At 45.2% G+C, this 25472-nt stretch overlaps 1 protein-coding gene across 1 annotated transcript in view; it reads left to right on the forward strand.

The window, feature by feature from the left end:
• The window catches only part of LOC126353788 (obg-like ATPase 1), a 263208-nt gene that overhangs the window by 145439 nt on the left and 92297 nt on the right, over nucleotides 1-25472 (forward strand). Inside the window, exon 5 of the mRNA XM_050002881.1 lies at nucleotides 3853-4028. Within this exon, the coding sequence (XP_049858838.1) occupies nucleotides 3853-4028 (176 nt within the window). The remainder of the gene's footprint in view (nucleotides 1-3852; nucleotides 4029-25472) is intronic.

The following is a 25472-nucleotide window of genomic DNA, read 5'->3' on the forward strand; positions in this document are numbered from 1 at the left end:
GTAACGAGATAGTCTGTGCTCAGTAGCGTGCAAGTAACCCGTTCGTGCAATGTCAGTAGGAGACAACTTTAACCTATCAAGTACAGACTGGAATGTTGATGGATTCATTGCAGGTGGTATGGACAGATAGTCGTGTACATTTGTTCTGGCCCGCCCGGCTAGGATTCATTGCAGGTGGTATGGACAGATAGTCGTGTACATTTTTTCCGGCCCGCCCGACTAGCCGCGCGGTCTAACGCGCTGCTTCCCGAGCGGGAAGTCGTACCGGTCCCTGGCACGAATCCGCCCTCGGAATAGTGTCGAGGTCCGGTCTGCCGGCAAGCCTGTGGGTGGTTTTTAAGGCTGTTTTCCATCTGCCTCAGCAAATGCGGGCTGGTTCCCTTTATTCCGCCTCAGTTACACTATGTCGGCGATTGCTGCGCAAATACTGTCTCCACTACACATACACTATCATTACTCTACCACTTGACTGGTATGAGACGTTCCCCGGGGGGTTCCACTGGTGACCGAACCGCACAATAACCCTGGGTTCGGTGTGGGGCTGCGGTGGGGTGAGTGGATTGCTGTAGCCTGTTTTGGGGTAGTGAACCACTGCGGGATACGGCGGGGACGAAGCCTCTCCGTCGTTTCTACGTCGCCGGTTCAATACACACAATACACACACAGTTGTTCTAAACAAGTTTTCCGAAAACACTCCTGAGTAGCTATTTTGACAACCCACGCAAAGGAAATACATTAGACATAGTAGCTATGAGCAGGCCTTGCTCTATCGACAGCTTCAGTAAACATTAATATTATTTTCAAGATGCTGGGCGTAGAGGGGTTATGGGCAAACTTTAAACAAATTACGAATCTCGATTTGAAGAAGAATGTGCCAAGTAACTAAAGATGGAACTGACTCATCGTTGTTTAATAACAAAATCCTGTAAATGCCGAGCAAAGATATTGATCCACGCTCAGATAGAAAAGTGTCGAGAGGCAAAAGTTGGCAAAAAGTCAAGCATCTATAAAACAATCGCCGGCCGGAGTGGCCGTGCGGTTCTAGGCGCTACAGTCTGGAGCCGACCGACCGCCACGGTCGCAGGTTCGAATCCTGCCTCGGGCATGGATGTGTGTGATGTCCTTAGGTTAGTTAGGTTTAATTAGTTCTAAGTTCTAGGCGACTGATGACCTCAGATGTTAAGTCGCATAGTGCTCAGAGCCATTTTTATAAAACAATCTACGCATTAAGCACACAACTTCGACCGTCATACGTTAGCGTAAGATCTTAATGAGTACCCGAGAAAATTGTGGTCGTATGTAAAAACACTACGTGGGCCGAGGAATCTATTCAGTCACTTCTTCTCTTAAAAAGAAGACGGGGAAAATCGGTCGTGCTCTCTCACATTAACCATCCCGGCAATTGACTGGATCGTGCGAAACGCCGTCTGCGAATTTTCTTTTATCTCGTCTATTGTTGCAAATCTTCGTCCTTTCAACGGTAGACCCACTTCTCATCACCAGTTACGATTCGCTTGAGGAACATATCGTTCTCATTTGCGTCATCCAAAAACTCTTCACAGATTGTGAGGCGAAGGTCTCTCCGGTGTTGACTCATGAGCCGTGGGACCAATTTGGCTGCAACACGATGCATTCCAAGATGCTCTGCCAATATTTCATGACATGATCCAATTGAAATGTTACCTTCTTCTGCAATCTCTCGGACTGTCTTTCTTCGATTGGCACGCACAATTTCGTTGGCGTTCCCGACAGGAGCGCCGTCGGTAGTCATCGAAGGACGTCCTGAGCGAGGGCCATCTTTAACTTCCGTCCGGCCATTTTTATACCGTGTTAACGATTCGTAACAAGGAGTATGGCTTAAGCTCTCATTACCGTAGGCTTCCGCGCCATTTGGTGTGTGTCTCTAAAGGTTTTCTTAAGTTACACGCAAAATTTAATGCAGACGCTGTGCTCCTCCAACTCTGCCTCCTCGAAATTCGCAGGCTGTACGACATAACGTTCTAGCCAAAACAGCACTGAACAATAACTAACAGGCATACAACAATAAAACCTCCGGCAGTTACACATTAAGCACTGGGATGTGCACGGATGCCAACCGCATTTCGCTCCAACACACCATTGGCGTGAAATAACAAATGCTCCGGAAATTTTTAAACAGACCCGAGAACAAGTAATGGACTCCATGTAACATACCGTGTTATCCCGCACCGTTGGTTGGAAGCTAGCAGACTCGTGCAAGCTAGCAGACTCGTGTGAAGGAGAAGGAGTTAACGTCCCATGTTTAAGGTCCGTTTACACCTGTGCATTTGCGCCTAGTCGCCGTGCGACTGTGCTTGCCCCACGCGAAAGCAGAGGCACGCGCGTGGGTTGCAGGCGTCTTCCTTAACACGTGCGTGCGAGTAGTTCCATCCATTCACGCTTGTGTTCACACTGGGCGCCTCTACTTCCTTCTGGGGCAAGCTACAGCCGCACCACGACTAGCAACAAGGCGCACAGGTGTGAACACACCTTCAGGCTGCCACTAACACGGTCATTTCTAGTGGAGCGGTGGTCGGGAAGCAGGGACTGATGATGAATGGCGTCGCATTGTGTTCAGCGATGAATTGCGGTTCTGCACTACCCCAGATGACCATGGTCGGCGAATACGGCGGCGACCTGGGAAGAGGTTCCACTCCTCCAATATTCCGGAGAGGCACAGTTCGGTGTCACTCCGGGCGTCACGGTGTGGGGAGCCTACGGGTATGACTGCTGGTCACACTGAGTGACCTCTGCCGGCATATCAGTACGTCACGGACATCATGCGTCCTCTTGTGTTAGCGCTCTGACGACAGTATCGTGGTGCTGTTTTTCGACTGGACAGCGCTCTCCACAAATGATAATGAGGTACTTTAGTGTCTAGCAAGACCTGTCCCCGATACAACACGTATGGAACCAGCTCGCGCGTCAACTCCCATTTCAGTGCTAGTATCCAGAATATCAAGGGCCAGTTACAACTGCTGTGTGTCAGTTTGCCTCATCATACAACGGCCGTATGACAATCTTCTCAGCCGAAACAAAGCGCAACTCCGGGCAGTGCAATGTCATAAAATGGTTCAAATGGCTCTGAGCACTATGGGACTCAACTGCTGTGGTCATCAGTCCACTAGAACTTAGAACTACTTAAACCTAACTAACCTAAGGACATCACACACATCCATGCCCGAGGCAGGATTGGAACCTGCGACCGTAGCAGTCGCACGGTTCCGGACTGCGCGCCTAGAACCGCGAGACCACCGCGGCCGGCTGCAACGTCATACTGATAAGTGGGCGTATACAGACGAGTTCTTCGTAAATTTGGTTTGAATTTGTAATCACTGAAATTGCTGCAGATACCATCTCAACCCGTGAAGTTTCATTCCGTTTCCTCGCCCTCTCCGTCTGGGCACATAACTTTTTTCAGGCAGGTAACGTCCTTGATAATCGTTGATGTTTCGTCAGGTGAACATCCTGTTCTATCGTACACAAACAACATCATTCTTGTTGTTGCGTGGGGCACGCTCTGTAGGTCTGAAAGAGTTCATCGCCAGGTTAAATTTATATGTAACATCACATCAAGTGTTATTTCAATTACAGCTCAAAACTAAATATTTCTGGAATACTTTTTTTCTTGTTTTGATCTGAGAAACGTACCTCCAAAGTTTTTTGGTACATTGTATACATATCTCAAGCCATACAAAACGGAACAAAAATAATACACATGCCGTGCTCTTATGGTCGCGGCTAACTAGTTTTATGACGACGAAGGCAGTTCTTACAGCGCTTGCAATGTATTGAATTTGGTTACATCTAACGCGCACGTCTCTGTGTGTGCAGGTGCATTCGAGGATGACGATGTGACGCACATAGAGGGCGATGTGAATCCCGTCCGTGACCTGGACATCATCAGCGAAGAGCTCCGTCTCAAGGACGAAGAGTACCTCATGACGCACATGGAGAAGCTCGAACGGACTGTGTTAAGAGGCGGTGACAAGAAACTGAAGCCAGAATATGTAAGTATCGTGTTTCCGATTGTCTCAGCGCTCATGCTGTAAATGGAAAATTACGTTCACCATTCCGTCTGTACTATTCCTTCTGTGTTGTATCTTTAATGCTTTCTGAGGCTTGGTTGTAGGACATGGGTTTCTAGGTTGATAACTTGGTTGCGTGTATGTCAGAGTAGCAACCTATTGTTCGGTACTCTGTTAGGATTCGTTCCTAAACAGTTCATAATATTTACCTTCGAGATGACCTACGGCAATGCTGTGCGTATGTGAAAAATACCGTGTTACACCATAGTGCGTCTTACACGTTAAACTGTACGTCCCGCAGTAATTGGCTGGACAGCATGGAAAGAGCGTGCCATCTTTCAGCGGAAGTACGCATAGTTAATCAGTGTGATGTTTCAAGTACGCTTCAGGTTGGTTGCTGCGCTACGTAACTTATTCTACACTAGCCGCAAAGGTCTGATAGCAGTTTAGTTCAGAATTCTCACAGTCAGGTTGTCGCAGTTTGAAATTGATGCCATTCTCCAACAGTTTCTTATTTTCTCGGCTCTTTCGCGGATTTTTTATTCTAAATCTGCGAGTCTATATCAGTTTCGAAAGCAGCACTCTGTGCTTAGATGATATCGTTAAGGCAGAGCCTGCTTTGGAAGCGAATGAAATCATTCTTGCCAGTATCGGTATCTAAAACGAAAAATACATACATCAAAAAAAGTTTTGTATCACCTCCGGTTCCCAGAACTCCTGAAGATGTCACTAAACCCGCTCAAAGGATGGAAACAACCATGCATGAGCAGCGCCTATAAGACTGAGGGGGTCCGATAGCCGTTCGGTTCCAGTCATTCCACCAGGAAGGAGGTACACGGCTCGTGTTTTGTGTAGCTCAACCATGCCTAGAGGGTCAATACTGCGGTTCGATCGCGTCCGTATTGTTACTTTGAGACAGGAAGGGCACTCAACAAGGGAACTGTCCAGGCATCTCGGAGTGGACCAAAGCGATGTTGTTAGGACATGCAGGAGATATGAACTGTCGATGACTTGCCTCTCTCAGGCCGCCCAAGGGCTACTACTGCAGTGGATGACCTCTACCTACAGATTACGGCTCGGAGGAACCCTGACAGCAACCTCACCATGTTAAATAATCCTTTTCGTGCAGCCACAGTACGTCGTGTTACGACTCAAACTGTGCGAAATAGGTTGCATGACGCGCAACTTCATTCCCGACGTCCATGGCGAGACCCATCTTTGCAACCACGACACCACGCAACGCGGTACAGATGGGCCCAACAACATGCTGAATGGACCTCTCAGGATTGGCATCACGTACTCTCCACCAATGAGTGTCGCATACGCCTTCAGCCAGACAATCGTCGGAGACGGGCTTGGAGGCAACCCGGTAAGGCTGAACGCCTTACTGTCCAGCGACTGCAGCAAGGTGGAGGTTGTCTGCTGTTTTGGGGTGGCATTATGTGGGGCCGACGTACGCTACTGGTGGTCATGAAAGGCGCCGTAACGGCTGTACGATACGTGAATGCCACCCTCCGACCGATAGTGCAACCACATCGGCAGCATATTGCCAAGGCATTCGTCTTCAGGGTCGACAATTCGCGCCCCCATCGTGCACTTCTTGTGAATGACTTCCTTCTGGATAACGTCGTCGCTCGGCTAGAGTGGCCAGCATGTTCTCCAGTCATGAACCCTATCGAACATGCTTGTAATAGATTGAAAAGGGCTGTTTATAGAGGACATGACCAACCAACCGCTCTGAGAGATCTACGCCGAATTGCCGTTGAGGAATGGGACAATCTGGACCAACAGTGCGTTGATGAACTTGTTGATACAGGCATGCATCAGTGCAAGAGGACGTGCTACTGGGTATAAGAGGTACCGGTGTCTACAGCAATCTGGACCACCACCTCTGAAGGTCTCGCTGTATGGTGGTACAACATGCAATGTGTGGTTTTCATGAGCAATAAAAAGAGCGGAAATGATGTTTGTGTTGATCTTTGTTCCAGTTTTCTATACGGGTTCCGGAACTCTCGGACCCGAGGTGATGCAAAACTTTTTTTTGATGTGTGTAGTTGAGATCCTCGATTCCGAAGTTGGATGAACATATAATTAACTTTGCACTCAGTGTGCGATTCCTACTCCCACTTGGCCAATTTTTTAATTTAATTTTTGGTGCCGCAGTGGCCTGGTCAGGTGACACACTGTAGACACTCGGGTCGATCCCGGTCATAGTTAGGATTTTGGTTACATATTTCACATCTGACAATTTTAGTTAATACGAAAAATGCCGAGTTGCATCGTGAATCGGAGTCCATATTAAATAGTGGATCCCCCTTTTAGTGGTCAACAAGTCAGCTCAGCTGTGGGGGAAAGGCGATAGTGTACCACCTCCAATACGACCTTGCCTAGTAAAGCAATGTGCTGTTTAAACCAACTTTCAGGGTGATGATATCATTATTTTTTAGCACTATTCATCAATAATAAGACACATTTTCACCATGTGTGTAGTGCAGTTTATGGCGAAAATGGTTTCATTTTAAAAAATCAGCAGGGCTCTGAACCGAACACGGATACACACTGAGGTGACAGAAGTCATGGAATAATGATATTCAGAAATACATATGGCGGTATTATCACGTACACAAGGCATAAGAGGACAGTAGAGTGGCGGAGCTGCCATTCGTACTCAGGAGATTCATGTGAAAGGTTGTTGTTGTTGTAGTGGTCTTCAGTCTTGAGACTGGTTTGATGCAGCTCTCCATGCTACTCTATCCTGTGCAAACTTCTTCATCTCCCAGTACCTACTGCAACCTATATCCTTCTGAATCTGCTTAGTGTATTCATCTCTTGGTCTCCCTCTACGATTTTTACCCTCCACGCTGCCCTCCAATACGAAATTGGTGATCCCTTGATGCCTCAGAACATGTCCTACCAACCGATCCCTTCTTCTGGTCAAGTTGTGCCATAAACTTCTCTTCTCCCCAATCCGATTCAATACTTCCTCATTAGTTATGTGATCTACCCATCTAATCTTCACCATACCGACTTGATAATCACCGCACGATGGGAATTAAAGGCTTTCAACGCGGAGTGGTAGTTGGACTAGACGCATGGGACACTCCATTTCGGAAATCGTTGGGGAATTCAGTATTTCGAGATCCACAGCGTGATGAGTGTGCTGAGAAAACCAATTTTCAAGTATTACTTCTCAGCACGACATTGCCTGCAGCGCTTCAGTCCGGAACCGCGCGACTGCTGCGGTCGCAGGTTCGAATCCTGTCTCGGTCATGGATGTCTGTGATGTCCTTAGGTTAGTTAGGTTTACGTAGTTCTAAGTTCTAGGGGACTGATGACCTCAGATGTTAAGTCCCATAGTGCTCAGAGCCATTTGAACCATTTTTTGCCTGCAGCGACTCCCCTGAGCTCGTGACCATGTTGAGTGGAACGTAGACGACTGGAAAACCGTGACCAGGTCAGATAAGTCCCGATTTCAAGTGGTAAGAGCTGATATAGGGGTCGAGTGTTGCGCCATGAAGGCACTGTGCAAGCTGGTGGTGGCTCCATAGCGGTGTGGTCTATGTTTACATGGAATGCACTGGGTCCTGTGGTCCGTCTGAACCGATCAGTGGCTGGAAATGGTTCTCTTCGGCTGCTGGAAGACTATTTGCAGCCATTCATGGACTTCAGGTTCCCAAGCAAAGATGTAATTTTTATGGATGACAATACGCCATATCGCCAGACCACATTTGTCTGTGACTTGTTTGAAAAACATTGTGGACAGACCATCCGACACGAACGCTATCAAACATATATGCGACATGATCGACAGGTCTGTTCGTGCAAAAAGACGACGGCAATTATGGACGGCTGTCGAGGTAGTATGGCTCAGTATTTCTGCAGGGGACTGCCTCCAACTTGTCGAGTCCATGCCTTGTCGAGTGCCCCACTACGCTGGGCAAAAGTGGGTTCGACACGATATTAGGAGTTATCCCATGACATTTGACACTTCGGTCTAGTTGTATGATAAAACACGTGTTTATGCGAAGGTGTTTCCCAGTTACTTTGTTCGACGTAAGTTGAACTTCAGTTTAACTACTTTCCTCGAGTGCCTCACCTAAAACCCTTGTATAGTTGTGCAGGAATTTATTAAAAAGCCCATGGTTTACAGAATATCGTGAAACATTTTAACTATTTTGAATGCATTAACTGAAAGCTTGCAGGTGAAGAACATGTAATATGTATCTATTCGATACAGTGTTCTGAGCTGTGCACTGGAAGCAGGTGGAGCTTGCCGGAGAAGTAGCTACTGCCAGCCACCGCGATGCTGATAGAGACGTAAAGGGCGAGTGTGTTCGTTTCCGCCATCCCAAATTGCCGCTGCCTATTAGCCACGCAGTGCTGCGCCGTGCTCTGGGCTGCCCTTCCATTCGCGGCTGGCCACTTCCCGCTGCCACCCTCTCGGTAATGGACTCATCCCGTGGCCTACCGCCAGCCCGGCCGGGAGGCGGACGCTAAACTGACATTGACAGATTGCGCCGCTGTGACTCCGCCAATCGGCGCGGCGCCGCCCCGGCCCGCCCCGCGACAAGCCCGCAGGGCGCTGATTAATTCGATCTTATCCGGCCGTGTCATATTAGCGCGCCGCGCCGCTGCGCTCCGGCCGATTGATAGTGTTCGCGCTGGCCTGGCTCGCGGGGGAGAACAGCCGGGTCGCGCCTCATCGCTATTCATAGCCTAGCCGTACATCAAGCGCTCGCTCCGCGGTACCGTGGGGAAACAAAACCAAGTACCTGGCGACGTCTGTCGGTCTCGAAGTGCAGGATTACTGGACGTGGTTGACGAAGAGTACACTGCTGGCCTTTAAAATTGCAGCACCGGGAAGGTCGGTAAATAAGAAACTTCACTCATTGTACGTATGCAGTACAGTAGGAAGAATAAGTGATATTTGAAGGTAATTTGCGATTATAGAGGGTGCGAAATTTAATAGAGAGAGGCTCATACGTCTGGAGACAACAGCGACTCTCTCCCGGTCGGGGATCGAGTTGAACGGAGCTTGGATGACGATAGGGATACCTCCTACCGTGTTGCTTCAACATCACATACGCCAGATTTCATCAGTGGTGGGGACTGACAGCCGGCGGCGTGCCAATATCATCGCAGTCCATGACCAGTTGCTTGTATTCAGTGACAGATCTGGAGAACGTCCTGGCCAAGGTAAAAGCTCCACACTGTCTGTATAGAGGTAGTAGATCAGAACAGCACGGGCAACATGCGGTTTTGCGTTATCCTGTTGAAAAATGTCACGACTACCTCGAAGGTGGGGGTACAGCTATTGACCTTAACACATCACAAATGTAAAGTCGCTTGTCGCAGTCAACGATTATCCTAACAATATGTGAACTTCTTGTGTACCTAAAGGCAAAAAGTGCGTTGTGCTCCAGAGGGCCGTTGCACTCTCTGAGTGAATCCTAGTGCTGCTGAAAACGAGCCCATTTTCCTACTCAAGTTATTTACGTGGCTGTACGTTTCAGCACGGCCGAGACGTTAATTTGTCTGTCCGTTGTCATATTCGAAGGGCGACGGCTCAAATCCCCATCCAGATTGACATTTTCCTTGGTTTTATCAGAACACATAAGGAAATTGTTGGGTTGCTTCCGTGGCAGGCTTTTACTGCGTTATGGGACTGTGCGAGTGGTTCTCTGCAGGTGGTTGGCGATAGAGCGAGCGAGAAGGTAGCCAATCAGTTGACAGAACACTTTATTGCTGAACACGAGCGGACATGGTTCAACACAGATAGACTGAAGGCGACGGACTGTAGCACACCTGTACGGGCGATCCGACGCAGGCGTCTCCCGTGGACGACTGCGGGGCAGCGTCCCTGTGTCGGCTTGGACACTCAGGCAGCGGTCGTTGGTTCACGGCCCGGTGTAGATGCGGCGACCGATACGGACTCTGCGTCATCGGACGGGCCAGCTGTGAAAACTTGCTGGCTGCTACTCCTGCTGGTTTAAATTCCATTTCCACGGGCTGACAGTTGCGGAAGACCCTCTGTGTTGAGGTCGTGTCGAATTATTTGGAGCGTGATCGATGGCCTTGTTGGCGAAATCGGTAGGTCGGTCGCACATGCGACGGGAGTGCCGGTGTCGTCCCTCACGCGGAGGCGCTGGGGCCTGTTGACGCTGCTGAGCTGGTAGGGCATTGACAGCTAACTGCGGCCTGGTTTCGGTTGCCGGGCTGCGGTCCTGGCTGTCACTGTTTGATGCGTTACATTTCCTGCGAAAAGGACAAATCCGATTTCCTTCCCCATCCGAAGCTTGTGCCCGTGTCTATAACGACGTCTTGTCGTCTGGAAGCTACATATGAATCTTCATTTCTCTCTCTGCTTCTGCAGTGTTGGTTGTGGGAGCGTATATGAAATATCGGTATTTAATCTGAAGACAGTAGGCAGTCTTTCACAGAAAGAGTTCGGGATGATGTTTAAAATCATTACTTAATTAACTCCCAATCGTGGTAACAGTCAGCCGATCAAGTCTAATTGCCTCCCACGGGCGGGTGCTGACAACAGACAGTGAAATATAACTAAATGGTGACTGACCTCACAACGTCACATTATCTGTCAAAATATCCGGACGCCTATTAGTGGATATTAAATGCGTTGTGTCCACCCTCCGCCTTTATGACAGATTGAACTCTGCTGAGGACATTCACGGAGAGGTGTCTGAATGTCTGGTGGAGTGACAGCCCATTCTCCCTCAGCATTCGAAACCATCGGAGGTAGTGATGGTGGACTTGGTGTCTGGAAAAAGATCAACGTTCTATACTGCGCGTCAAAGTTGAAGTATACTTGGGTCGAATTTGCTTACGGTCTGGGCACTGTTTCTACAGAAACTCATCGACTGGTGCAAGAAAAAGGCCAGAGCTCAGAAGTTCAAGTAAAGTGTAGAATGGATTAATGACGTGACACTGGCACCACATTTCATCACATCTTTGCCCGACGGATGTGTGACACCATGGGAAAGTTGTCACATCTCACCTCCCCTGTCTTGACACCTCTGTGACGGAGACCGCGACCCACAGCTTTGAAATCACTAGATTTAGTTACGGCTTGCCGAGGAAAAGATTTTCGACGCATTGCTGCTCAGAATCGACCCAAAAAGCTTCAAGAGGTGACAGAGAGAGAATGAATGAAACTATCCTTGCCAGTATGGGATTCATTTTCACATATTCGAGGTCGGAAACGACAGTTTCCAGTGCGATGTGCATCAGGACGACGTTCTTGACAACGTTTGATACTACTGAGCACACCACGGACGTTTCAACCCGTCTCTAAAGACGTCGTGGGGCTGCTTCCTCCGCTAACATCAGCATTGGAGGAGTGTGGAGCGACCACAATATTTTTCTCTGATATACGGGATGGAACCCCTAGGAACCTTTCAAAACTGTTCAACGAAATTTTAAAGTGATCCGATGCAGACTGTATGTGTATCGTTTTATATATTAAATTTTTCGTGCTCTGCTATGACATGTGCATGGGTGTGTGACATTGACACGCACGTGAATAAAGCGGCAATGTGTCCCCTTAAGAACACTGTTCGGTAACACCTTCGGTATCACTCGCACACCTTTGTTGTTTGTTGTGCGCGCTTTAAAAATGTTCCTGTACATAGACACCCATTGACCGATTTCTAGGTTCTGGTTTGGTAGCCGCGCGGTCTAGGGCGCCTTGCCACGGTTCGCGCAGCTTCCTCGTCGGAGGGTCCCTCGGGGGCGCGCGCGCCTGTATTTGTGTGTGTGTGTGGGGGGGGGGGGGGGGGGGGTCCGTAGCGTAAGTTAGTTTCAGTTACATTGAGTAGTGTGTAAGACTAGGGACCGATGACCTCAGCAGTTTGGTGCCATAGTTCCTACCACAAATTTCCAGTTTTCTGGTGGGATTCGCAACCCTTTCGACACCCCTCAGTTGCCATGAGTGGCGCTGCACTAGCGCTTGCTGGCCGCATGCGTAATCTGAGGGAAATTGAAAAAAGTATAAACATCCTGTTCTGCCTCGGAACACGTCCATATTAAGTCGAATGGTTTTGAATAGTCCCTAGTAGTTCCACCCGGTATACCAGATCAAAAATCGAAGTCAGGCTACACTCAAAATAAGAGATCACGTTCATTGCGGTTGCGGCTCAGTGACGTCCTTAGCGAAGGGCTGAATCGTCCAGAGGGTCTTCAGCAGTGTGCCAAGAAAATCGTCCTTTGGCGCATCGCACTGCGAACTATCTTTCTCGACTGCAAAATGTGTGAAAATGAACGGAGGTAGGGAAGGGTTGGTTTCATTCACGCCATTTACATGACATCTGCTGAGGCCTTTTCGTGTCGGTTCTGAGCAGCGATATGTGTGAAATGTTTTCTTCGGCCATCCGTAAGAAAACCGCTTGATTTTAAAAGCCGGCCGCGGTGGTCTCGCGGTTCTAGGCGCGCAGTCCGGAACCGTGCGACTGCTACGGTCGCAGGTTCGAATCCTGCCTCGGGCATGGATGTGTGTGATGTCCTTATGTTAGTTAGGTTTAAGTAGTTCTAAGTTATAGGGGACTAATGACCACAGCAGGTGAGTCCCATAGTGCTCAGAGCCATTTTTTTTTATTTTAAAACTGGGCCTCGCTATTCTGATCGCCATCGCAAAGGTATCAAGACGAGAGTGTGAGGTGTGAGGCATGTCCACGGGGACGTTCGGCAGAATTGTGGCGAAATGTATTGCTAATGTGACGTCATTAAGTCACTTTATACCTCACATGAACTTCTGAGCTCTGGCCTTTTTGTAGCGCATGTCGACATTTTGCGGCTTGAAGCGTCGCCAAACCCGAGTATGACACTGCAGTCGCTATGCTTTTGCGCCATTACAGAGGAAGTTTGTAGGCACCTGCGAACCAAATTTCGAACTTATGCGTCACAGTGGGAGAAAATGGCGTGGCTTCAAAATAGTGACCATTTAAGTTTTTGTGCGATTTCACTCCTCCCAAAGGTGTTCCATTGGGTTCAGTTGGGACTATGGGCAGACCAGTCGATTCCAAGAATGGTTTTGTCACCAAACCATTGCCTCAGATGCTCCTTTATGACAAAATGCAGTGTCAAGCTCGTAAAGTCAGTCATCATCTCCGAACTGTTGTTCTACAGTACAGAGTACGCGATGCTCTAAAATATATTGGTATGGTTTTGCATTTAGCGTTTTCTTAAGCGCAATAAGTTGATCACACCGCGAAAAGTACCCCTATACCGTAACGCCATCTTCTCTGGGCTTTACTATTGGTACTGCACATGATCGCAGGTAATATTCTCCAGGCATCTGCTAAACGCAAGCCCTTCCGTCGGATTGCCACAGGATATCGCGAGATGCATCACTCCGTTCGCTTCCAAACACTCACTGTCCAGAGGTGTTTCTTTACACCACCTCAAGCCTCACTTAACCTTGACTACACAAATGTGTGGCTTATGGTGAGCTACTCCATCATTGTAACTCAGTCTTTGAACTTCCTGCGCACAGACATTGCCCTAGCTGGACTGCTGATAGCACTTTGGAATTCACGGGTGATTCCTCTCGCTGATATTATGAGATTTCGTACAACCGCACTCCGCAATGTTCGACATACCGTGTCCATTAGTACATGAGTTGTGTCTGGTCGCGGTTTACCCGTGATTATTCTCTCTCGTTTCCCCTTCACAATCAAATCACCAACAGTCGACTTGGGCAGCCTCAGAAAGGCTGAAAAGCCCCTGATGGCTTTGTTACTTCACTGACTTGTCCACGTATGAAGCCTCTGAACACCCCTGACTGACTCACTTTGCTGTTACGGCTTTTCCGCTGACAGCACAATACTTCCCGCCTTACTTTATCCTGGCATGTCCCCCTTGCGCGAAATCTAGTGGTCAATCCCGCATTACATATGAGTGTCCGCATACTTTTAACCAGATAGTAATACACCACCACACGCTGGGAACCCACTACAAAACTTACACGTTTTTGTTTCTGAATACTTCAAAAAATATTTGTGATAATGACGATGATTTCTAGTAATGATTTGCATAGTCATATGCGTCTACCACCACACAATTTCCCCGCATTTGAGTTTCAAGAAACTCTTGCCCTATCGTCAGATGACCACCGAACCTGAAAAAAATTGCACGCTATACTGCAGTCGCAAATTTCCACTGAAAAATAATTCCGGCTCCCCAAACGTACAAACGTTTGTTGGAAGCAGCTACGAGAAGGAAAAATTTTCCCATGTGTCATGAACGCCACAATATGACGGGATATGTGTAAACTGCGTTTGATGAACTTTATAGGGGATTTTACCCATTTTTCCAGTCATGACGTTGGTCCAGTAAGAACCTATTCAAGTATTCGTGGAACTTTGTAGAGAGGGATTATTACTGTCTACGTGTTCCAAGTAGAAATACCAAGTGATGGCTCAGTAGTCCAGTAGGAGTCTTTGTACTCTAGTTGCGTTGAAGCCACATTGACGAGTTACTTGCTGGCTCTCCAGTTAGTCACTCCACCCACGGCTCATGTGTCTAGCATCTCAAGTTGGCAGCCGTCTGGCAATGAGTCCGTTCTCGCAGAATCATGGCTAACCACACAAAGCGCAACCACAAAAAAAGATTTCACCCATTAGTTGCTTGCAATTCAACGTTCCATTCTGGCGGTAAACAAACTTGTGTAGTCACTTAATATTTAGCTATGGTAACGTAATATTGAGGGAAGTGATGACGAAATGTCTCCTCTCTTCTCTTCTCCTACCATCTTCTCACCGGTCACCTCCCTTCCCCACCATACCTTTGCGCTCTCCTCCCATCAGGTATGTCAAATAATTGAGGAATGCTCATGGCTGTACAGTTACATGATGTAACAATATTCTAGGGGAAAATTCAGAGTCAAAGTATGAAGTGACGTTGGGAAATAAATCAGAAATGTCTCCGTGATATGAAAGAGGTGTTATCAGTAACATTTCTTTGTAGGAGTCTAAATATTAGTCTGTAGAATGCAATGAATTTTATATAGAAAGCCTACTATGTGTTTTTTTCGGTATGAGAATTAATAATCCATTTTACAACCTGTTTTTCATCCAATGTCTTTGCTAATGAAGCATCAAGTCTTCCTCACTAGAATTATATCAGCTGTGCTGTTCAGATGTGAGCAGTTGTCTATAATGTGTAATAGAAATTGAATACAATTGACTAAATAACAATTGCAGTGCAGCTGACACGCTCTGCTAGTGTTTACTTGAAACTTCAGTTTCATCATGTACAGGCTTTATTAGCAAGTAATTCAATGCAGGTGTGACAAGAGAGTTAATTGCTAAAGAAATAAAATGCCTAATAAAGGAAAACAAAAACAGCATTTTACATGAACAAAAACTGAAGAAGAAAAAACTACAAGGAAAGTAATGAACAAATTTAAAAACAATGGGGCTCTCACAATAAGATCAGAAAACCGGGAAAAATTCGGGAATTTTTCGTTGTTTTAGTTGTCAGTTAAATTTTTGTAGCTTTTATTGGTAAGAACTGATACTCTTGTCAAAGGCTTGCGCAGTTGAGTCGCGTATGAGCAGTACTTTCTCTCGCTCCTGGCTACTCTAAGTGCTGCTGTTCGCTGTAGTTAAGGCAAGTAGACACGAATTGTATCAGCAGTAGCAACAAGCAGCATGAGGTGTAGTCTCCACGTGAATCGTGTTTACGTTTAGTGATTTTGCTGTTTCCTCTTGGTTTACAGCTCTCAAGAACAAATCGGATTTCTGTGGCTGGAACCTATAAAGTGAATTAAAATATTCACATAAGTATGGGACGCCAAAATGTATTATTAGTATTTTTTTAATTTTATTCGATTTCCAGGTTTTTGGCAGTCGGGTGTCAGTTGCCGTGCAGAACAAAGAAGTTATTTTTGTCGATTTACTATTAAAATAAAAACCTTTACTTAATCTTTTCCGAAGAGGCAGTCAGTTTATTTGAAACATTATTGGCTAGTCTCAATTGTCTGCGGAAGTATTGGTACACCAAGAAAATTTGCATTCCGAAAACCACACTGAAAAACTTAATATCAGCTTGGGGCCTACCTTTTGTGAATCGGGACATACGAATGTGCTGTTTAAGTCGAATTATGTATTTTAGTATAGTTTGCGAAATTCCGATGCTCTTGGAGTATCCTCTGATGTCCTGTTTCGTTTATGATGCAATCTACGATCTCTTAATGGCATATACGTACGAACATACTGGTTACCTACTTCATCGTAGCTGCGCAGGCACAGTATCGCCGCTTTCTGACAACTGCTGAAAGGATTTCGAAGAGGTAGCTCGAAAATATTGTAACTGGTCGTTTGAAAAGCATTACTTTCAAGTACATTTTATTATACGCAATATGAGTTATGTCACGTGTGCGAACGTGCTTTGAATTTCTTAAATCACAGAGCGTTTGATTTTCGTTTAAAGCTATAACACTTTGAGGGCCAGCGACTTAGAAGAATTTCGATCCCAGAAGACCAGACATTTACGTCATTACTTTAATTTTTACTGACACATTTTTGTGATGTATCGAAGTGTAATACACGCAAAAAGGACAAATGTTATATGTGAAAGCTTAGCTTTTCTTGTAGCTACACTATGTACATGAATTTAATCCATTAACTGTTCCTATTTGTGTGTTCGCGCAACTTAACAGTGATGTTGCTATTGGCTGACTGCATCTCGTATCTTACGCTCTGAATCACGACGTTTACATGCGGCACATCGTCCGAAAGACAAAAACCGAATTTCGGAAACCGTTTTTCTTTGTCGTGTTTAAATGATAAGGTCTGAAGTTGATTTGCTAGCCCAGTTAAGTAAGGCGCCTGGAAAACAGCTGTTACAATTTCTGACCTAGTCAGCGCAATCGCTATTTCTCTGCAGTTAGACGAGTTGTAAATAGTCCAACATTTCTGCTTATCGTTCACTGTACAAAAAGCCCCTCCGCCCGTATTACCCGAAATTTTTTAAAAATAAGACGAAACCTGACTGCTCAAGCATATTCCAAAACCGGTTGCGTTTACATGGGAGCGAAAATCGATTGTGGAATTGGAAAATCGACAACCAGAAGCCAATTTCCTGAACCGACTTTGAAATGTTTTGATGATCACCCAGAAGCGATCCTGGGAAATCGGTTTACGAAATCCGTGATCTCGCCAGCCGATGAATGGCTCTGAGCACTATGCGATTTAATTCTGAGGTCATCAGTCGCGTAGAACTTAGAACTAATTAAACCTAACTAAGCTAAGGACATCACACACATCCATGCCCGAGGCAAGATTCGAACCTGCGACCGTAGCGGTCACGCGGTTCCAGACTGAAGCGCCTAGAACCGCACGGCCACACCGGCCGGCCCCAGCCGATGATACCAGATATTCATCGCGTTTACATATGCGAAGAATATCTGGTATCATCGGCTGCCGAGATCACATGACATGAGCTATGATTGCCTTACAAAAGCGCACCGCGATCTCGGTTTCAATGCTTCGGGAACTAACGTTCTGTGTTTGATAGAATTCGATTACATACTTTCGTAATACGAAAATATGCAGCGTACATGTAGCTGCGCATCAAAGATTTTTCCAAAACGCATTTTTTTCTGGGGTTCGTTTCTTAAAGTGGTCGAAGGTACTACACCGGTCTATAAAATCTTAACCATTCAAAGTATAGATAAGTTTTACGGTCCCCAGGGAAAGTATGCTGTCACTTAACACGGAAAAAACGTGTTTTCACCTGGGAGAAAGCGTGTTTTTTTAACACGGAAATCCGCGAAAAATCAGGATTTTTTTCACTTAATAAGGGAAACACCCTGATAGTAATAGAACAGGAGGAATACAGAAACAAAATCGTCTAATTTCTATGGGACAGCAACGTAAGAAAGCTAATCAGTCACTCAACACAAAGATACCAGAGAAATGAACAGACATGTATAAAAATGACTCACACATATTCACAGAACAAAAAGTGAAATGAGTAAAACAAAAAATCCCACTGCACCTAAACTGAACAGCCTACAAAAGCTCCACAAGAAGGATATTCCGAAACAACTTTTGGTAAATTTCAGAAGTGCACCCACATATCACATAGCAATAGAAACACACACAAACTTAGAGAAACATTGTGTAGACACAAACAAAAGAAGCATACACAACACCGAAGAGCTGATACAAAAAAATCAAAGACACCGATATACTCACCCCAGCCGTACTCACATTGCTGGACATTGCATCCATGTAGCCTACACGAACATCCCCACCACTGAAACCATGAACATCATGAAACAACAGGTAAAACAATAGAATGTCATTCCCAAACCTCAGATGAAAGAATTAGCTAACATTCTAAAATTCATCAGAGAGCAAAACTATTTCTCATTTCACAACCAGTTGTACTTACAACAGAATGGACTTCCTTTGTGATCACCAGTCTGTGAACTCCTAGCCAACATCTTCTTCATTCACATTGAAAACAAAATATTTGAAACAGTAGAAAAACCCAAAGACAGCTTAGTTTATTAGTATCACTAGGTAGACATCATATGCCATCCAGCTGAGACACCCAGTCGCATCCAATAACTCCACAATGATATAAATACAATTCACCCCACAAAAAAAAAATCGCCATAAAAAAAAGAAAATTCCAAAATGCTAAATTTCCTTGACCTCACAGTACACAGAGACGGCAACCAACACCAAGTATCCATGTTCAGGAAAGTCACCACCACCACATCCATACACAAATACTCTAATCATCCTTTTGCGTGCAAACTAGTCATTTTCCAGTATATGCTGCAAAGACTAAATTAAACTCCTCTCAGTGAAGACAACTACAAAAATAGCTATAGAGAATGAACATGATACAAACATCACAGAAAAACTGAATCATAAAATTAAAACAGAAATAAAGGGGACATCAAGCACACAAAAACAAACAACCTACCACCAACTTAACAAACACAGAACATAAACACACGCAACATAAATACGCAGAACACACACGCAAGCACACATGAACGAGAAACACCCATAATAACAAGGAAATGGTACACTCCCATGTACAACAACAACAACAAAGCAGCCCATAGAATAAGCAACATGTTCAGAAAAACAAAGGCTAAAAATAAGCAACGGCACAGACAACTCAGTACAGAAGAAACCAAGGCATTTATCAACTGATACGCTGTGAACGAAAATCAATTTATATAGGACAGTTAAGCAGGAACTTTAATTTCAGGTAAACATAACACAGAAGAGCATTAAAAAGTAACAGTTGTCATTCTACAGTTGCTGAACGCCTTATGGGCATGAAACAGAGCCCAACAAACATCAGCCGGCCGCGGTGGTCTCGCGGTTCTAGGCGCACAGTCCGGAGCCGCGCGACTGCTACGGTCGTAGGTTCGAATCCTGCCTCGGGCATGGATGTGTGATGTCCTTTTTTAGTTAAGTTCAAGTAGTTCTAAGTTCTAGGGGACTGATGACCTCAGATGTTAAGTCCCATAGTGCTCAGAGCCAATTGAACCAATTGAACAAACATCAACATTGACTAGAAAAGCCCCCAACAGGCACACAAAAAAACTGATAATTGAAGAAAACCCGTCAAATACGGTAATTAAATAATAAAAGCCCCCCACACACAAACACAATCTTCCGCATAGTATTAGTTAATGCTAGGCATAACCATAACGTGGTCAGTCATAAAAATACGAAGGAAATAACTGTTCTACATTAAGTTCTATATGGTTGCAGGTGACGAACTGCAAAACAAAAAAACACAAATTTGTATGTGTAGAGGAGTACAAATCGTTTTTATCGTTTTATAGAAAGATAATTAAAAAATCACTGATAATGTCGAAACTCCAGTGAAACATGTCTGGGAAATAAAAATAAAAATCGTGTTTCGCTCAAGGAGTACCTTCTCGCAGTACAGATCTAGTTGCTTGAGTAGCCAAGAACCTGACGACTGCTGTAACGAGCCATAACTAGAACCATATGTGTAGGTCCTCGACGAAATATGTTTGTTAGTTAACTTATGACTTTCTCCACTTCGTTGTACGTAATTGCACTAATCTATGAGCACACTGACCCTACGCTGCTCAGTAATGAATGCTGATTTACTCTCTTCGCAATTGCTCACTCTGTTGAAATACGCTCGTATGCTTCCCGCCCATTCAGTGCTTAGACTGTAATTTGGAATACTGTGGTTCTAACCCTATTACCGCGAAATATTTCTTTGTTGTTTAGTGACAGCAGTGGAACGGACCCTCAAGAGAACACTAGAGGAGCTACTCGAAGTAGACGTTGCGGCTTCCGTTTGAGAAAGCAGACACTCTCTGTTTGAATAGAATACCGATGTTCTGCATAGAAGGCGTCTCGTTAATAGAATAAGATGTAGACAGTAGAACCAGGCGTTTGTGTGTTATAGGACTTCTCTCTCCATAGTGTAGTGTTCATAATGTGATTAAACTGTGGAAGGATACGATTGTGTGAAAATCACGGAATCAAAGGAAACCATTGAAAAGGTTTACATGTGATGATTAATAGCGTAACAAAAACTGGACCTGAGGAAGCTTACTGTGGGCTCGGAGCCACGGTTGCTTGTCTTAGAACAAGAAAGTGATACGGAAGAAAGTTTGTAATTAGAATCATGTTCGGGGTAATCTACTGACCTTTATAAGGGCTAATTCTTAATTTTGAATGAAATGTCAATTAGTATGTCCTAGTAGCAGTCAAAACCGTGTAAACCTTGAGAGATTTGACAAAGAAAAGGGTTTTTTTGTCGGATGAAACGGTAGTGGCCACTGCTTTTTTAGGTTTGAAAGGTTGTAGTCGTAATAATTACTCGACTAAAGGGGTAACTGTTACTGCCCCGTTAGTTTCGCCCATAATAGGAACGTTTAAACAGGGAATTCAGTGAAAAACTACCTAGATGAAACACAAGAATTTTATTCTTCAGTAGCAATTCGCACCAATTACATAACCTGTCACAGTGGGGAAACAAAAAAGAAGATGGATTTCAATTGGTTTATTAGATATCTTACTCTCCAGATTTAGCAACTAATGCATTAATATTGTTCCATAATTTAAAAATTTCAGTTTTGTGGGAAGATATTTTCTTCAGACTGTTGCAGGAAATTTTGACAAAACATGACACTCTGGTGAGATTAAAAGTTGAAATGCAGGAGACCCTTTGTATCCTCGTAGGTGGAAATAATGTTGAATGTTTCGGGAAAAAAGCATTCTCTCTTGTTTTTGAGCAAATTTATCAAGCTACCCTCTTGTGTAACGGCGAGACTTAGAATTTTTATGGTGACTCGATTGACAGTTCGTGCACCATCTCTTGCCAGATGGATATAGTTTCAGATGGGCGGTGGCCGCAACAGAGCTTCGTGTGAATTGGAGTGGCCAACCGTTAGGCCTGTGATGCTCGGTATCTAGGTCTTGTGTTCCGAAAGCAATCAGCGCGGCGTACAGTTACTCGGAGAGTGCCTTCGCCGTTGCCGTCTGCGTGTGTGCATTGTGCCACCTCGCCAGAGATGTATCGATGCCGGGTGACCGGTGCGAGTTCTCCGCGGTGGTCCCGGACCTCCGCCCAGATGTGCGTGACTCAGCGAGCGCGGCCGGACCCCTGCGGGGCGGCAACGCAAGATGCCATTAAGATGCGGCCGCCGGCCTGCCCGGAATGGCGCGAGCTTTCGTGCTCTCTCTTCCGCAGTTCGTCACTCGCGGCACAGCGGGTCCAGGTACGCGCCACCTGCTGACCCAGGCTGCCCTCCTTGATAGGTAATCCCTATTGCGTATTGCTTGTATCGCGCCAGAACTTTCGGATGTTCATTGCATTGTTATATGGGGTTATTCATAAGTACCTCCAGGGTTTCAGAGGATGACTGCGCGAGGCATACGGAACATAGACAGGCATCAGTGGATAGAGCACTTTCTAAGTCTTAACTCTCGTCACAGGTGGGCATGTTTGTGACGGTGCAAATGTATGATATTCAAACTCTTGCCATAAAAGTCCCAGCACGTCAATGTCGATATCAGTCATCTCATTAATTATCGCTCCTTGCGACTCTTCCGTATTACGTAGCAGTGAAGGTAGGGGCATGCCAACTTTAATACAATCCCATAAGAAGAAATTGCATGAAGTGAAGTCGGGTGATTATGAGGGCTACTGAACTGAAGAAGAAGAAGAAGAAGAAGAAGAAGAAGACGAAGATGATGATGATGATGATGATGATGATGAAGAAAAAGGAGAGAGTCATGATGGGAGCCACGTCAAATCTACCGCTGAGACATTTCGGCCTCGAGATAAACACGAATGTCTGAAAGAGAGCGTGGTGGAGGACAGTCTCGTTGCAAAATGAAGTCTCCACCGTATTACTGTAATTGTGGCATTGACCATTATTGCAACATGCCCAGGTACAAGAAATCACTTACACTGTTCTCCGCAAAGAAAAATAATGCATCAATTATTAAAGATGACATGGCCCATGTGAATCACGTATGTGCTGCACACCCTAATGGTTTGTGCCACAAACATGCACGTTAAGACGACTAACCTTTCCAGAGCCAGGAAACGTGACTTGGTCACTGAAAACCAAAATTATGTGAAGAACAGTCTTCTTTCAGGAACCCCTGCAGGTAATCGTAAAAGTCAGAGCGAAACTCGTAGCCCTAAGTAGTCAGCGCATATAACAATTGTAGACGGCAGTGTTGCGTAGAATGCGCGAGACAGTTCTCTGCGGTATATGCAGTTCTCTGTTCGGGCATGTTGTCGATTTCTTCGACATCCTGACGTGTGATTCCCGTACATGCTCCACCTTCACTGCTGACGGTCCCGACCGGCCTGTTTTCTTCACACCGCATTTGCACCCAGTCTCACAGAAAGTATTGTGTCATCTGTGGGTTGTTCTACCGGTGGAACTTTTACGTAGCATTTGATACGCAATCGTCGCTGAACCGTCACAAGTGACTCACATTTAAGATCTCAAAATGTATACATCATTCTATTACACACCACGTTCTGACACGCCTGTGCCTCAGGTGAGCGCTTTTCCGCCGATAATGCAGTTACGTGAAAGAAGCTGCACAAATATTTAGCCAAATCAGATTTCTTAAGTGGAGTAAAGACTGGCAGCTTGCTTTAAATGTTCAGAAATGCAAACGCCTGTATTTCGCAGAACGAAAACAGAAAACATAATATGCTGGGACTGTAATATCAATTAGTCACAGATGGAATCTGTCAACTCTAAAAAATACGTGGGTGCAACACTTTGTACAGATGTGAAATGGAATGATCGCATTCGTGAGTAAAGCAGGTGGTAGACTTCGGTTTATCCGCAGAATACTAGGTAAATGCAATCAGTCTGCAAAGGATATTAGATACAAGTCACTCCTAGAATCATCCTAGAATGTCGCTGAAGTGTGTGGGGCCTTTACCAAGTAAGACTAACGTATACTGAGAAGGGCTGTACGAATGATCATAGGTTCGTTTGACCTGCGGGAGAGTGTCACAGAGAAGTTGAAAGAACTGAAGTGGCAGCCCCTTGAAGATAGGCGGAAACTATCCCGAGAAAGACTGCTTATTGTACAAAGTTTCGAGAACTGGACTTAAATGACGACTCTATAAACATATTGCAACCCCTGTCATATCGCTTTCGTAGCGATCGTGAGAACGAGATCGGATTAATTACACCGTGCACAGGGTACCAAGAAACCGTATATTGTGGGTTATTAGTGGACAATTGTTTACCGATGTTGAACTGTCTCTTTATGCTGCAACAAATATCAGATTCCTCAATCAGTTATTAAGGATGTGGCGTTGCGCTCAGATGGAAAGCAGAAACGACGGTTACGAGGTTGAGAAAGCTGAGACCTGTTGTGGGAGCGATGTGCCAAGAAAGCGCTGCTTCTCCATACATTATCAAAAGACGCCGTCGGCAGAAGCTGGTACGGCGGCCGGTTGGTACAGCGCAGCTGTCTGAGCCTGATTGACGAGGTTTAGTTTAAATTTCCAAGTGTTTATTTAATAATCTCATCTTTAGAGACTTATCTCGGGGTTGATCACTCAACGCTCTGGAGAAATGTAGGAAGACGAGAGGCAAAGCTGACCCTAAAACATGCGGAACCGCCAGCTACTACGGATTGTCAGTAATTATTATGGATTTGTCGCCTTGTTTATGGAGTTACGAGGAAGTTATTAAAAATAACGGAATTGGATATTTTACTTTGTTTTGTTTCAAAAAAAGTCGGAAAGGTTACTCTTTGTATTTCGCTAATCATATGCTACGAAAGTTTTCTGTAGACTATAATGATTTCCTTCCTGAATACGTAGTAAACGCGTCTACGAATGATCTCGGCAGCACGGCTTACTAAGGTAGTTTATGCTGAATGGCGACGAAAATTTTTCGTTCTGTGCATGTCACCTTAAAGGATAGAAATACAACTGCTTTCGAACCGAGTGACGCCACAAAGTTCAAGACATTTGTCTGTAAGCTGTTGCGGTTTTTCTAACTAGGTGACTTCTGAAGATGTACAGTTCACCTTTTTATCCATACTTGATAATACTCACCACGCTGACGCTACTATAGCGATGGCCATCTCCTTATTTAGGGTCGGGAAAGTGTCAGAAATATAGCACTTAAAGGCCTAAATCAGGCTTCGAATTTTTAAACTTTTCAGTGTTGCCATTTAGTTACTGATAGCCTCTTCCCAAGAACTTGTTTTAGGAGATAGTTGGCAGATATACATTAATAGCATTTGTAGATGTAGAAAAAACTTTTGACAGTGACGATGGGAAAACTTTCTGGGAAATACTGAAAGTAAAATGCAGGGAGCGTGAGTGAAAAAAAAGAAAAAGAAAAAAAAAAAGCCTGCCGTTTCAAGAGGCGAAAGACATGAAGGCATGAAAGGGAAGCTATACTTGAGAAGGAAGTGATTCATTGTTATAGACTGTCGCCAGTGTTATTCAGTCTATGCCCAGAACAAGCAGAAATTGGGAGAAGGAATTAAAAGTTCAAGGAGATCAAATAAAAAAGTTGAGGTCTGTCGATGACGTAATTCTTCGACAGACAACGAAGGCCGCGCGAGTGGCCGCACGGTCTTAAAGCGACTTGCCACGATTCGCGCGGCTTCTCCGTCGGAGGTTCGAGTCTTCCCTCGGGCATGGGAGTGTGTGTGTTGTCCGTAGCGCACGTTACTTTAGGTTAGATTAAGTAATGTGTCAGCCTAGGGATTGATGATCTCAGCAGTTCGGTCCCATAGGAACTTAGCACAAATTTAAAATTTAACGATGAAGAACATGGAAGAGAATTTGAACGGACTAGATACCGTCTTGAAAAGAAATTGCAAGATGTAGTTAAATAAAAGTGAAAGAAAGGTAATGGAATTTAGTTAATTTAAATCAAGCTTC

This window comes from Schistocerca gregaria, chromosome 1 (genome assembly GCF_023897955.1).
Source record: "Schistocerca gregaria isolate iqSchGreg1 chromosome 1, iqSchGreg1.2, whole genome shotgun sequence".
NCBI lineage: Eukaryota > Metazoa > Arthropoda > Insecta > Orthoptera > Acrididae > Schistocerca > Schistocerca gregaria.